General features: G+C 33.8%; 1 protein-coding gene across 15 annotated transcripts in view; it reads right to left on the bottom strand.

The window, feature by feature from the left end:
- Window positions 1-13,345, bottom strand: part of ARHGAP12 (Rho GTPase activating protein 12) — a 123,828-nt gene that overhangs the window by 37,996 nt on the left and 72,487 nt on the right. For 8 of the 15 annotated variants that reach the window (XM_072749325.1, XM_026000892.2, XM_072749319.1 and 5 more), the window contains 2 exons: window positions 4,123-4,248; window positions 733-807 (listed from right to left, as the gene is read on the bottom strand). In XM_072749325.1, the coding sequence (XP_072605426.1) occupies window positions 733-807; window positions 4,123-4,248 (201 nt within the window). The remainder of the gene's footprint in view (window positions 1-732; window positions 808-4,122; window positions 4,249-13,345) is intronic. The other 7 variants (XM_026000891.2, XM_072749327.1, XM_026000893.2 and 4 more) reach the window with 1 other exon arrangement.

The raw sequence follows: 13,345 nt of genomic DNA on the forward strand, positions 1-13,345 counted from the left end.
AGAAGTACTGTGCAGCTGGAGGAAAACAAGCAAGGAGAGGAGGACACAAGAATATGAGGTGAGGCTGGAGAGGCAGTCAAGTGTCAGAGCACTCTCTGTCTCTGAGAGTTCTCATTAAAAATTTTGGCCTTCACTCTAAAAGAAAAGGAAAGCCACTGAAGGGAATAGCAGAGCCAGTCAATTATAGGAGGGATTACAAATACACAGATCAAGCAAACTTTCACCCGAATTAAACCAGGTCTCTGAAGAGAAGTTTTCAGTTTAGGGCAAACAAAGTTGAGTTCCGTATCTCTCATACTCATCTGTAATCGACTAGGCACTGTATTTAACAGCACAGAAAAAGAGTGGAGCCTGTGCTCATGAAGGAGGAGGGAAACACTGCTTACCTTTGGATTGTTGGCCTGAGGAGAAAAGATTAAAGTATAATTTGATAGTATTTTCCAGGGATTTTACGTTTATTTTTTTAAAGATCAAATATGATTTTGTCACTTGCAAATATGGCAATATAAATTAATCATGAAGATACCATATTTTGCATAAAAAGGGGCTCTTAGGTCTATAAAGCTGATTACATTCTTAATTTAAACCTATTTTAATTGTGATTATCTTTAAAACCAACGGAAGTTATTAGAAGCCCAAGAAATATTTAAACATTACATTTAGAGAAAAATTAATTTACTGAAACTGATTGAAATAATGGGACTATATTATACTATATGCTATCATACTAACTGTATCTTGGTGCTTTGGTGAAGAGGGAGAAGATTCATTTTCAGGAAAGCAGGGTTTTGAGGCAGTTGGAGATTCCTACAAGAAATAAGTAATGAAAAATGTTACTCTATTTTATATCATTATATTTCTCCCTCTATTCATGGTGGGAGAGCTTAATAAGGGAAGCTTAAATTTTTTTCCTAGTTATCTCCTTTCTATATTCAGCTAGGAAATTAATATGGTACTGATTTGCAAACTACAGATGTCTTAAAGTTTATGAAATACAGCCTACTTTATACTATAGTTTATTTTAAATACTACGTACAGAATTACTCAAAAGAAATGATGCAAGTTGCCCTAAAACCATGATGTTGTATTAGCCTGAATTGACCTCATTTAAAATAGGTAAAATCTAAACATTTAAGGATAAAAATCTAATAGTTGCCATACAAACTGGCTCTTGGTGAAGTCAGCGTGAATACCCAGGATTAGGCAAGTCACAGGAATGATGTGGCAACTGCCAGAATGAGAACTTTACTTAAGTCAATGACTACATAGGACATTAAATTAAATTACTATTAATATTTAAAGTAATTTACAGATATCTTTCTATTTTTAGAGATAAACAAGATTTTTTAAAATGCAAAGAAACTTTAAAGATTAGTAACTCACTAGAAAAAAAGTTTTAATGTGTAAGCCTACAAGAATATATAATATGAGCAAATCAATAACGTGCATTTTAAAAGCAATTCAGCTTTGTCAATATTAAAACACACTATGTGATTTCTACCACAGGTGTTTATAAGACTCTTCATAGAGGACAAGGCTGAAAAAACACATTTTTGATACCAACAGCCAAGCTCCATTTAAATCTTTTCCATTCCCTTAAATACTTTGAGTAATCTCAGGAAAAGTAATATTAGAAAAATCATATGCCAACACCTATTATTAATTTTCTTATAAAACCAAATAATGTCTTTGCATATTCATCTCCACATCTCTCGGTCTACCATGCTTATGAAACCGGACAAGGTACTGTTAACAATACACAAATTGTTAACTCCATATCCACTGATTGGAAAAAAATCTTCAGGTTTATACCTTATAAAATTTGTAAACACAAAAACTAGATAGCAGTGAAAGTTTACCAAGAAAATCCTTGAAGGGACAACCGTACGAACCAAACATCCAAGGCCTATACTACTAATGAAGAAAATATTAAAATCATATCAAATTATATATTTACAAAAAAATTACACATAATATCCAAATCTAGTATAGCCTCATTTAAGTTACTTTTTTCTACTTCAGAGGTTTCACTTTTCGATTTCTTGACTTCTACAGGAATGTCTGATATTAAAAGTTTGGAAAAAAGATGAAATAAAGATTTGATGACCCACAAAGCAAAAAATAAGTGAATGGTAATCAATTTATTTTTCATAGGATTGTCCTACAGAAATAAAAATACAGCAAATGCAGTAATAATGAATGTACAAGAATTACAACTACTTATAACAAAAAAAAACTTATAACAAAGATTTTAAACTTATATAATTTATGTATATTTATAAATGTATGTGCCTACATAAATATATCTTAAATGTCTACAACCAGCAAGTTTTAGCAAAAACCATACATAAGCAGAAACAGATGCACCCACACATATACACGCACACAGACATATACGAATCTATGTCCTCCAACGTTGTCTGACAACTGAATTAGGACTTATATCATCATAACAGTATTTGCTACATTATATTAGGTATTTTTATTACGTTTCAAGGTATACACTCTTTAATCTTCATCATCTATTAGTCAGCTAATTTGTTCACGTACAGACCCTCTTTTCTAACCTCAAATCTTAAAAATATGTATACTAGGTAGTGATAATAAATAGAAAAATTTACTTGATGAATTACCTAGAATTTCATTTATAAAGGTTAAGATGCAGGTAACAAAAAAAGACATTTCTACCAAAGATAAGTAAATCTCTGGTCTCAAGAAAATCACGCTCTCACAATTCTGAAACACTCTTTAAGAACGGAAATGTCATGAGAACTTCAGGCAAGTTATTCTAATAACAGGCTGAAAATAAATCTCAAAGATTTTAAAAGTAAGACATTTTAAGACTATATCAGCAAAACAATCACTGTTCTAAAATGAAGAGCAGTGGAGTTGGTTCAACAATGGCTTTTGTATTAGAGCATTATATATGACAACATTTACAAGCCTTCTGTGTACACTGAACTGTTACCTGGTTCTTGGAGTTAAATGAATTTTCTATTAAAATCTCTAGGAATCTTAGCTACTCACGTTATTCTCAATGCTAAAATAGTTTCAAGCATTCTTCTTCAATAACACAGATTCCAGAATTTCTTTCCTTTGATATGCCCTCTATATTCAAATCACATAATAACCTTACAAAACATAAATTATAAACTGGTCTACTACTTTGTTGTTCTATTAATCTCTTATACACAACGTGTGTAGACTGTTTCTAACAAAAAGTCTTCCATTGAATTTCATGAAAACCAAAATTACAGTCACACACACAAAAAAAAACCCCAAAACTTGTTTTGACTGATTGAGGTAATTTATAAAGGAATTTGCAACTGGAAGTACCATTGAGAAACATGCCTTAGGGAAAGTTTATTCTGTTTTCACTAACAACCTGAAAATGCAGGAAACCCGTTAATTATGCCAAAAGAGAAGTCTGATGGTAAAAGAAAAAAAAAGAGTCCTCAGTGACAGATGTCTTTTTAATTTTTAATTTATTTTTTTTGACAGATGTCTTTTTAAAATAAGCTTTTCAGTTTTAGAGTGTTACCATTACTCTCACATTCTTACATTAGTATGGTTAATGTTCTATAAATTCATGCAAAAAATTTCCTACTCCATCTCTAAAATGAAGCTATAACACAAAGAGAAAACTCACAAGGAAGGTAAAAACTTCATGGGTTTTCCATTCTGATGTTTGCATCAAAGTTTATCCCTTATTTGAAACAGAGAATATTACTTCTCAGATTAATAAAAGAAGTCTCTTTATGCAGAGAACAATTAGGGAAACAGAGGAGTGGGATTCCACTTCTCTCAAGGGATTAAGAAATTAAATGTCTTTACTATTAAAACCTCCTAGAGACTGAAGACAAACAATAGCAGATATACGACTTTAAAACAGAGTTATAAAAAATATCTATCACCTACTAGGCTCAAGTGTATGCATTATTAAGCCACAGATGAGTCAGTCCACTGTGCAAAAATCAATAAGCTGCAAAAACCAAAACCCATTCCAGGACAAATTGATGCTATATACAACAGTAGTCACCAAAGTAGGAGATTCACCTACAGAGAAAAAAGTACAAAGAATAAAGAACAAAATTCTCAACTGATTTTCTCAAAAAGTCCTACCTTGTCATTGGTGTCCAACACAATGGTGCTATGTCTCCACTTTGTTAATACTATCGGTTCCTGCAGCCGCCTGTCCAAGCTCCTACTTTTAATAATTTCTCTTTGCTGCTGAGATGAAGCATTATACTAAAAACAAAAGACAAAAAAAATAAAATTATACTTCATAATTAATAGAGCAGAAATGGAATCTAAGTAGGACACATGATGCTTGGCAAAGTTCATCACAGGAATTCTTCTGACTTACATTTTCTCATCTTTGACCATATTGTAGCTCAACTGAGATATTCAGAGATTTCAATGTTGGGGAGACCAAGTTAATGTTATTTTGGCAAAATATTTAGTCTCTCCATGTCTCAGTTTCATCAAGTGGGAAACAGACAAAACAGAAATATCTCATTCACAGAAGCGTTGTAAAAATTAAGCTGTATAAAAAGGGCCAAATATTGCCCTAATAGTAGGTTCTCAATAAATGTTAGTTATCATAATTTATAAAATGAGGTCACTGGACAAATTATTTTTTTTTAATGTTCCTCCTCTCTTGAAAATCCACGAGTTCAGGGGATCCCTGGGTGGCTCAGTGGTTTTAGCGCCTGCCTTCGGCCCAGGGCATGATCCTGGAGTCCTGGGATCGAGTCCCACGTCAGGCTCCCGACATGGAGCCTGCTTCTCCCTCCACCTGTGTCTCTGCCTCTCTCTCTATGTCTGTCATTAAATAAATAAATAAATAAATAAATAAATAAATAAATAAATAAACAAATAAATCTTTAAAGAAAAAAAAGAAAATCCACAAGTTCAATTTTTGGTTTAGGTTTTAAAAACGATTACATATATAACAGTATCCTCACATTTAATGGGCTGCTTTTATTTTGGCTTTTATTTATAGGCCAAACATACTATTATTTGTTTCTCTGAAGTTGTTAAACATAACCAGGTCAGAAGGCAGAGACTGTACTAGTTTGAAAGACTAATCCTGAATACGTCAGTTGTATACAAAGAATAGACAATAATTGCTCCCAAAAAATAATATAAAATTAAGAACACATATGTAAGGTATTAAAGTATGTGTTTGAAATGTCAAGTAGATCACTCATATTCCAGAAATATGAGTTTTAAGAGATATGCTGCTGGGGATCCCTGGGTGGCTCAGCGGTATAGTGCCTGCCTTCAGCCCACGGCATGATCCTGGAGTCCTGGGATCAAGTCCCGCATCAGGCTCCCTGAATGGAGCCTGCTTCTCCCTCTGCCAGTGTCTCTGCCTCTCTCTCTCTCTCTCTCTCTCTCTCTGTCTCTCATGAATAAATAAAATCTGAAAAAAAAGTATGCTGCTTTATACAGCCAATTTTAATAAATTATAAATAAAATGTAAATGACAAAAAATTAAAAGCTACCTTCTTTTCCTGAAAGCAAAGAATATCAAATACCTATCTACTTCTCCCACCCCTAAGAAGCCCAATAAATCTTAAAATTTTAATGATTCATTATCATTTCAGTAAAATTATAGGAATGTTTTTAATATTAAAGAATCTTCCAACATCTTTCTCCACAATATGTCATTTCTTTAATTCCCCAAAATGAGCCTACACACACTCCCTAAACTATCTCCCAAATTTAATTCTTCACATTAAAATTTGCCAAAGACAGGCAATCACATATGGCATTTGCTTTTAAATCACTGTTGCTTAACAAATAGCAATCTTAAAATTTGTCACAGAAGTTCATAAAGGGATCATTTCTAGAATGAACAGAGATGAAACTTAAAGGCTACCCCCCAAAATATTCTGTGTCACAAATCTCTAAGTGAAAAGAGACCTAAACTGAGCTATGTTTTCAATAAAATCATCATTAGCAATAATTAAGATGTATAGTTGTGTAGAAGCAGGTGTGTGAACTTTAATGGATACACCTATATTAGCTTATGAACTTTATAATTACTACAGTTGTTTAGAAATCCTTTCTGTGTAGCAACAAAAATGTGAAACTAAACAGCAATAATGGCAATAATCGCAACTATAAACATGCTGGTAGTTTTATCAGGCAACAATATGTTCACAAAAACAAAGCATAAATAAAATGTCAGATAAAGACAAAAACAAAGTGTCACGTAATTAGAAAAAGGAAAAACAACAAGACCCCACAGTTAAAACTTGTGTGTGCACGCGCGCACGCACACACACATACACACACACACACACCCTCAGGTAACAAGATGGCTAAGTTTAAAACTTTTCTAATCCCTAAAAAACAAAAACAACTTTTTCTAATCTCTTTAAAAATACCTTTTAAGAATTTTAGATGAATTTTTATTTGAATTATTTCAAAATTACAAAAGGATAATAACCATAATGAAAACTCACCATCGAGTTTTAGCGTATTTAATATAAAACAATTGCTTTAGGAATCTTTAGGGGGGGAAAAAAAGAAATATAGATGTATTAGATGCCCTCTGAATATATTTTCCAGATTCCATTCCTCTCCCTCTTTCCTCAACAGCACATATAACTTAGTGGTCATCATTGTCATCACACTTTGATACATACTTATGTCGCTATACATTCACACACTTCTGGAGTTTTAAAATTTATATAAATGGGAGTCATACCACATGCATCATTTTTCAACTGCTTTCTGCATTCAATGTTATTTTATTTTTAAGATTTTATTTATTTATTCATGAGAGAGACAGACAGAAAGAGAGGCAGAGACACAGGCAGAGGGAGAAGCAGGCTCCATGCAGGGTGCCTGATGTGGAACTCGATCCCAGGACTCCAGGATCATGCCCTGAGCCGAAGGCAGATGCTTAACCACTGAGCGACCCAGGCATACCTCAATGTGATTTTAAAAAACATATCCATGCTGGTGAGTATGCAGTTCTGACTCATTTATTTTCACTAATGTTGATATAATTTAACCATTTTGCTACAAACGGATATGCCCTAAGGTGGTAATACTAATTTACACTTTTACCAGCAGAACAGAATGGTTTGCACTACCCTACTTGGTACTGTTAAGTATGTATGCACTTGTGTATATAAAATAAATATTAAGTACACATACACATTTAAAAATGTGACAGGTGAAATGTTAGCTAGTTGTTTTAATTTATATTTTCTGATTACCTTAAACTTGGATATCTTTTCATACACTTATTTCATGTATTTCTTCTTCTGGTATTGCTTAGTCATATATTTTGCCCAATTTCAACTGGGCTTTCTTTTATTTTTTTTTTGGGGGGGGGGGGGGGCTTTCTTTTACACACAGAAAGAAACCAGGAAGTTACTTTGGCTTCTAAAGCATTTGTAAGCTACGTGAGTTGAATATATTTTTTCCTAGTTTGTAGCTCAGTTTTTCCCCTTAATGTATGGTAGTTTTTATTATATTAAGACAAGTGTTTTGTTTAATTTGATGTAATCACATCTGTCAAGGTTTCCTTTTATAGTTTTTCCTTATTATAGTTTTAAGAAGTCCTTCCCGGGGTACCTGGGTGGCTCAGTAGGTTGTGGGTCTGCCGTCCACTCAGATCATGATCCCAGGGTCCTGGGATCAAGCCCCATATCGGGTTCCTTGCTCTGCAGGGGAGTCTGTTTCTTCCTCTGCCTCTTCTTCGTCTTCTTCTTTTTTAAAGATTTTATTTATTCATGAAAGAGAGAGAGAGAGAGAGAGAGAGAGAGAGAGAGAGGCAGAGACACAGGCAGAGGGAAAAGCAGGCTTCACGGAGGGAGCCCAACATGGGACTCAATCCTGGGTCTCCAGGATCAGGCCCTGGGCTGAAGGCGGCACTAAACCGCTGGGCCACCATGGCTGCCCTCCTCTGTCTCTTCTCTTACTTGTTCTCTCTCTCTCTCAAATGAATAAACTTAAAAGATAAGAAAGAGAAGAGAAGAGAAAGAAGAGAAGAGAAGAGAAGAGAAGAGAAGAGAAGAGAAGAGAAGAGAAGAGAAGAGAAGAGAAGAGAAGAGAAAAATCCTTCCTACTTTGAAGTGAAAGGTATTTATATATCTTTCTGTAGCTTTTAAAGTTTTGCTAATTACATTTCTCATCTACCTGGAATTAATCATCAAGTGTGAAGTGAGGTCAAGGTCTATATTTCATTTTTTTCACGTGAATAACCAATAATCTTAGCAACATTTATTGCACAGTCCATGCTTAATCCACTGATTTATAATGCTACATCTGAGTTTTCTACTCTAGTTTATTTCTCAACTGGTCTATTTCACTATACGTGTGCTCGTACTACCTTATCTTAATCACCAAAGCAAGAACTCCATCCCTCACACGCCCTACCTCCCGTTTTCAGGAATATTTTGATTTTTCATAGATGTTTGAGCATCAGTCCCCAAAACGTGGAGAGGGAGAAAGTAAATGAAAATGCAGTGAATTTATAGATTAATGTGGGCACTGTTACAACAGTGAGCCTCCTGATGCAAGATCACAATGGTAAACTATACCATTTATTCAGGTTTTATGTCCTTCAATTCTGCTCTGAAATTTTCTTCATTAAGATCTTGCAAACCAGGGCACCTGGGTGGCTCAGTTGATTAAGTGTTTGTCTTAGGTTCAGGTCATGATCTCAAGGTCCTGGGATCAAGCCCCAAGTCAGGCTCTCTGCAGTGTGGGGAGTCTTCTTCTGCCCCTCCCGCCACTCATGCTCTCTCCCTCTCTCAAATAAATCTTTAAAAAATAAAAATCTTACAAACCCTTTATAGGCATATTTTTAGTTACAACTTTTGTTGTCGCTGCTGCTGCTAATGTAAAGAGGATCTTTATTTCTATTACGTTTCAAACCTGACGTTTTACTAGAGAGATGGGTAGTTTTTTATGTTGATTTTATAACCAGCAACTCTGCAGAATTCTCAATAGCTTTGAATTTCTAATCAAACAACAACTGTAAAAAAAAAAAAAAACAACTGTATCTTTCTTCTCTATTTTATTTTTTTTACTTTGTTGAATAGTAGCAGCGATTTTTAAAAAGTTCAAATCTGATTCCTAATTCTAAAGAGAAAGCTGCTGTCACCTCACCATGAAGTATGAAATTTACTGTAAATTATTTGACAAATAACCTTTAAAATGATGTAATATATAGCACTACATCACTTCTTGTAGAAGCAAATACTGGGGTCATGGTTTTTTTATCCTTTGTCAAAGAACAGGGGTGTTTAGACCGTTTATATTTAATATAATAGGGATCGCTGGGTGGCGCAGCGGTTTGGCGCCTGCCTTTGGCCCAGGGCACAATCCTGGAGACCCGGGATCGAATCCCACGTCGGGCTCCCAGTGCATGGAGCCTGCTTCTCCCTCTGCCTGTGTCTCTGCCTCTCTCTCTCTCTCTGTGTGACTATCATAAATAAATTAATAAATTTTTAAAATATATTTATATTTAATGTAATAATATATAGAATTTAAGTCTGCCATTTTAGATGTTTTCTATCTTGTAACTCATTCATGTTTCTCCTTTCTTGCCTTCCTATGGGCTACATGAAGTTTTTACTATTCTATTTTAATTCATTTATAGTTTGAATCTTTTACTAGTTTTTAGCGCTTGTTTTAGGGATTACAATTCACATATCACCATCTACTATCAACATTTTACTATTTCAAATGAAATGCAAAAATCTTACCAAAAATTACATCACTTCATTCTCCCCTATTTATGGTATTCAGCTGTTGTTATCATCTCTACCTATGAGTACTTCAGAAATGTTTCAGAATGAGTTCATTCGAAATGTTTCGAATGTCAGACATAATTTTTAAAACTCAAGACAAATCTCCTCAGATATTCAATCTTTCCATTGTAACCTCTTCATTTCTGATGTTTCAAGTTTTCTTCAATTATCATTTATTTCTGTGTGTGAAATAACTTCATATAGAAATTCTTTGCGGACATGATGCTGGTAATAAATATCTTCGTTTACTTTCATCTGAAAATATCTTATTTTACTTTCATTCCTGAAGAGCATTTTTGTTGAATGTACAATTACGGGTTTACAGTTTTTTTTTCTTTTAGCACTTGAAAAATGTTATATCACCTCCTGCTGGCTTCATGATTTTTGGTAAGACATCTACTGCCATTCAAGTCATTATTATCTATAGATACTCTGTTGTTTCATTGGGCTGCTTTCAAGATTATTTTAGGAGGAAAGGGAAGAGGAAGTCTTTGGTTCTCAGAAATATGAATAGTAGGTGCCTACATGTGGATTTCTTTAGGTCTATCCTGTTTATTAGTGTTGCTCAACTTCTTGATTTCTTTTGGTCTATCTTTTGCCAAATTTGGGATGTTTTCAACACTGTTTCTGCAAATATTTTTGACCCTCACACTCTTTCTTTCTTCTCTTCTTCTAGAACTCTGATGAAATGAATGTTAAATCTTTTGTATCTTCCCGAAGATTTTTGAGGCTCTGTTCATTTTTAAATTTTTAATTCTATTTTTTTGGTGCACATGCCCATTTCAATACTATACTTTGTGACATATTTGCTCATGAATAAATCATCAGGGAAAGCAACTCATATGACCAAATTCAAAGAACAGCAGAATATACCCTTACCCACAGGAGGCCTTTAAAAAGGTACACAGCGAAGAGCACTAAAACAGGAGTGGGTAAAGAATGGATCCAATGATGCAATCTATCATGGTAGGTAATCTGGTCTTTTACCGTTTTACCGTTTGGTGGCTGTAATGATTGTCTCCCTATGTTGAAGTTCTGCACACCCAGCAAAAAATATGTCAAGATGTAAATGTTTTTTATTTATCTTGGTCAGTATTTATGGCATATTTTCCAGTTATAAGATTCATGCTTTCCTTCAATTTTAGAAAATTCCTGGAAATTATATTTTTAAATATCATTTCCCCTTCTTTCCTCCATTCTCCTCTTCTGGATTCCTAGCTTATCAATATAGGAAACTTCCCACCCATCTTCCATTTCTCTTAACTATACTTAAATATTTGTTATCTTCATGCCCTTCTGTTTATATTACTGACTGCATTTTTCATTGCAATGATGAGTTTTTCATTTGAAATCTTTCTAAGTCATTTTTTATCATATTCACCTATTCAGATATCATTTGTTTTTTTCCCCATAATTTCTAGTTCTTTTTGAAGGAAAGCCTCCATCCATAACATATTTAAAATCTTTACTAAGTTATCTACAAAATTAATTTTAACTGGAATACAATGTTCCGATTGATTTTCTCATGCTTATATTAGCATTGGGTTCTTCATGTGTTTTACTTGGAATTTTAAATAACAGACTCATTTTCAGCGGAAGATGCTTTGTTTTGTTCTCTTTCATTCATCCTATTTTTCCTTCCCAGTCCTTCCTCTAGTCTAGTTTTATGGTCCCCTTCACCTATACCCAATCTAGAGCCAGGTATGCATAAATGTATCTGTGTACATACTTTGTCTCACTTAGTTGTCATATATAAATGCTTCTTTCTAAATTTATAACAAACTTCTTGAGGATAAAGACCATGCCCTGTGCATTTGCATTCATGATAACATCTATACAGTGCTGGCCACCAAACATGTATTCAGAAAACAGGAGCTAAGTTTCTATCATTTGCACTGGGAGTTACGAAACTATCTGACAGAACTTAAGTTTGAATTTTTTTTGTTTTTAAGTTTGGATTTACTAAGTGGCAAATTACTTGGGATACAAAATTGAACTTGTAATTTTCTTTATCATATAGTAAAAATTATTAAGTAGTAGTTCTAAAACACTTTGTCTTATTTCCTCATTCCCACTGTACCCAAATCAAACCTTCTCCTCACATCCAATTTAATTAGAAGTTCAAGAAACTGCCCATTCTGATTTAATCCTAAGTGGCAAATGGTGGCAGAAAATGAAATAATACCACAAAACTAATGACTCAATAATGATCACAATCAGTACCCATTTCCATTGTTGTGAAAATACCCTGAAAAGTTTTGATATGACTCAGTCCCTTGCCTTCTTTCTTTCATCCAGGACATCTCCACAAGGAGGTTTCTTAATGTTGAATGTTTAAGTTTTTTGACCACGGAAAGTACAGAAGTTGTACAAAAATAAACAGAAATATTTAGCTATGAGTTAACTATAAGTTCCAAATTGCTCCTCATGTAAGGTCATCCTGGAAGCCTCTTCTTTCAGTGGACCCTGACCTGGGACAAATCACTCAAAAGTCTTGTGTCTGATCTTACTCCAGGCAATCAAAAACTATGAAGTAAGATGCAATACAACAAAAGATTCTTCTATAACTCAAATGGTGAGGTACTGATAAGGTCTTTATTTATTCTTGGCATTATTTTATGGTTAATTTTTAAGTAAAAACAATGCGACAAAACCATACAGATAATAAAACATCAGTGGTTGTCAGGGGCTGGGAGAGGTAGTAAACAGAAGATTTTTAGGGCAGTGAAAATCTTTGTATATTATAATGGTAGACTTATCAGTGTATTTTTGTCCCACAGAATTATACAGCCCACAGAATACACAACACCAAGAATGAACCACAAAGTAGACTTGAACTTTGGATAATTATGATGTGTCAATGTAGGTTCATCCTTAGTAAAAAAAATATAACATTCTGGTAAGTGGTGTTGATATGGGGGAGATTGTGCATGTGTAGGAACTGGGGATATATGAGAAATCTCTGTACCTTCCTCTCAATTTTATTGTAAACCTATAACTCTTCGAAAAAAATTAAGTCTTAAAAAAAAAGAAAGCCCACAATGTGAGAATATCTTCATAATCCTTTGCATGAGTCTTTTTTTTTCTTTGCATGAGTCTTGTAATCAAAATATAAAAGTTATCTTCATTAACACTGTTATGTTGTAAACAACCATTTTTAAGAACAATTCTATTGCTATATGTAAATTTTCATACAACTTCTCATTTTGAAAGTATTAAAAAATGGTTAAAAATATGAAATAGTTTTTTTCTGCTGAGCTGGGCAAAAGAGAAAGTACTTGTGTAAAATACATGCTAAAATACATGTAAAATGCATAAATACAAAGGCTTATTTGAAGATCTCACAAGGCATTTCTACCAAGAAAATTCTGGGGCTATACTTCTTAGCTAAATTAACCGAAAGAATTATTACTTCCTTTATCCTTACTACTTACCCCGAACCCTGCCAAGTTTGCATCATAGCAACCTACATCATTCCTTAAGATCTAAACATTTGAGAAGTTCTCAGACATATAATGGAGTTCTTATGCTACTTACTGGCTCAAGATAGGTCACAAAGGTGT

This window comes from Vulpes vulpes, chromosome 2, assembly GCF_048418805.1.
Source record: "Vulpes vulpes isolate BD-2025 chromosome 2, VulVul3, whole genome shotgun sequence".
In the NCBI taxonomy this organism is placed as follows: domain Eukaryota; kingdom Metazoa; phylum Chordata; class Mammalia; order Carnivora; family Canidae; genus Vulpes; species Vulpes vulpes.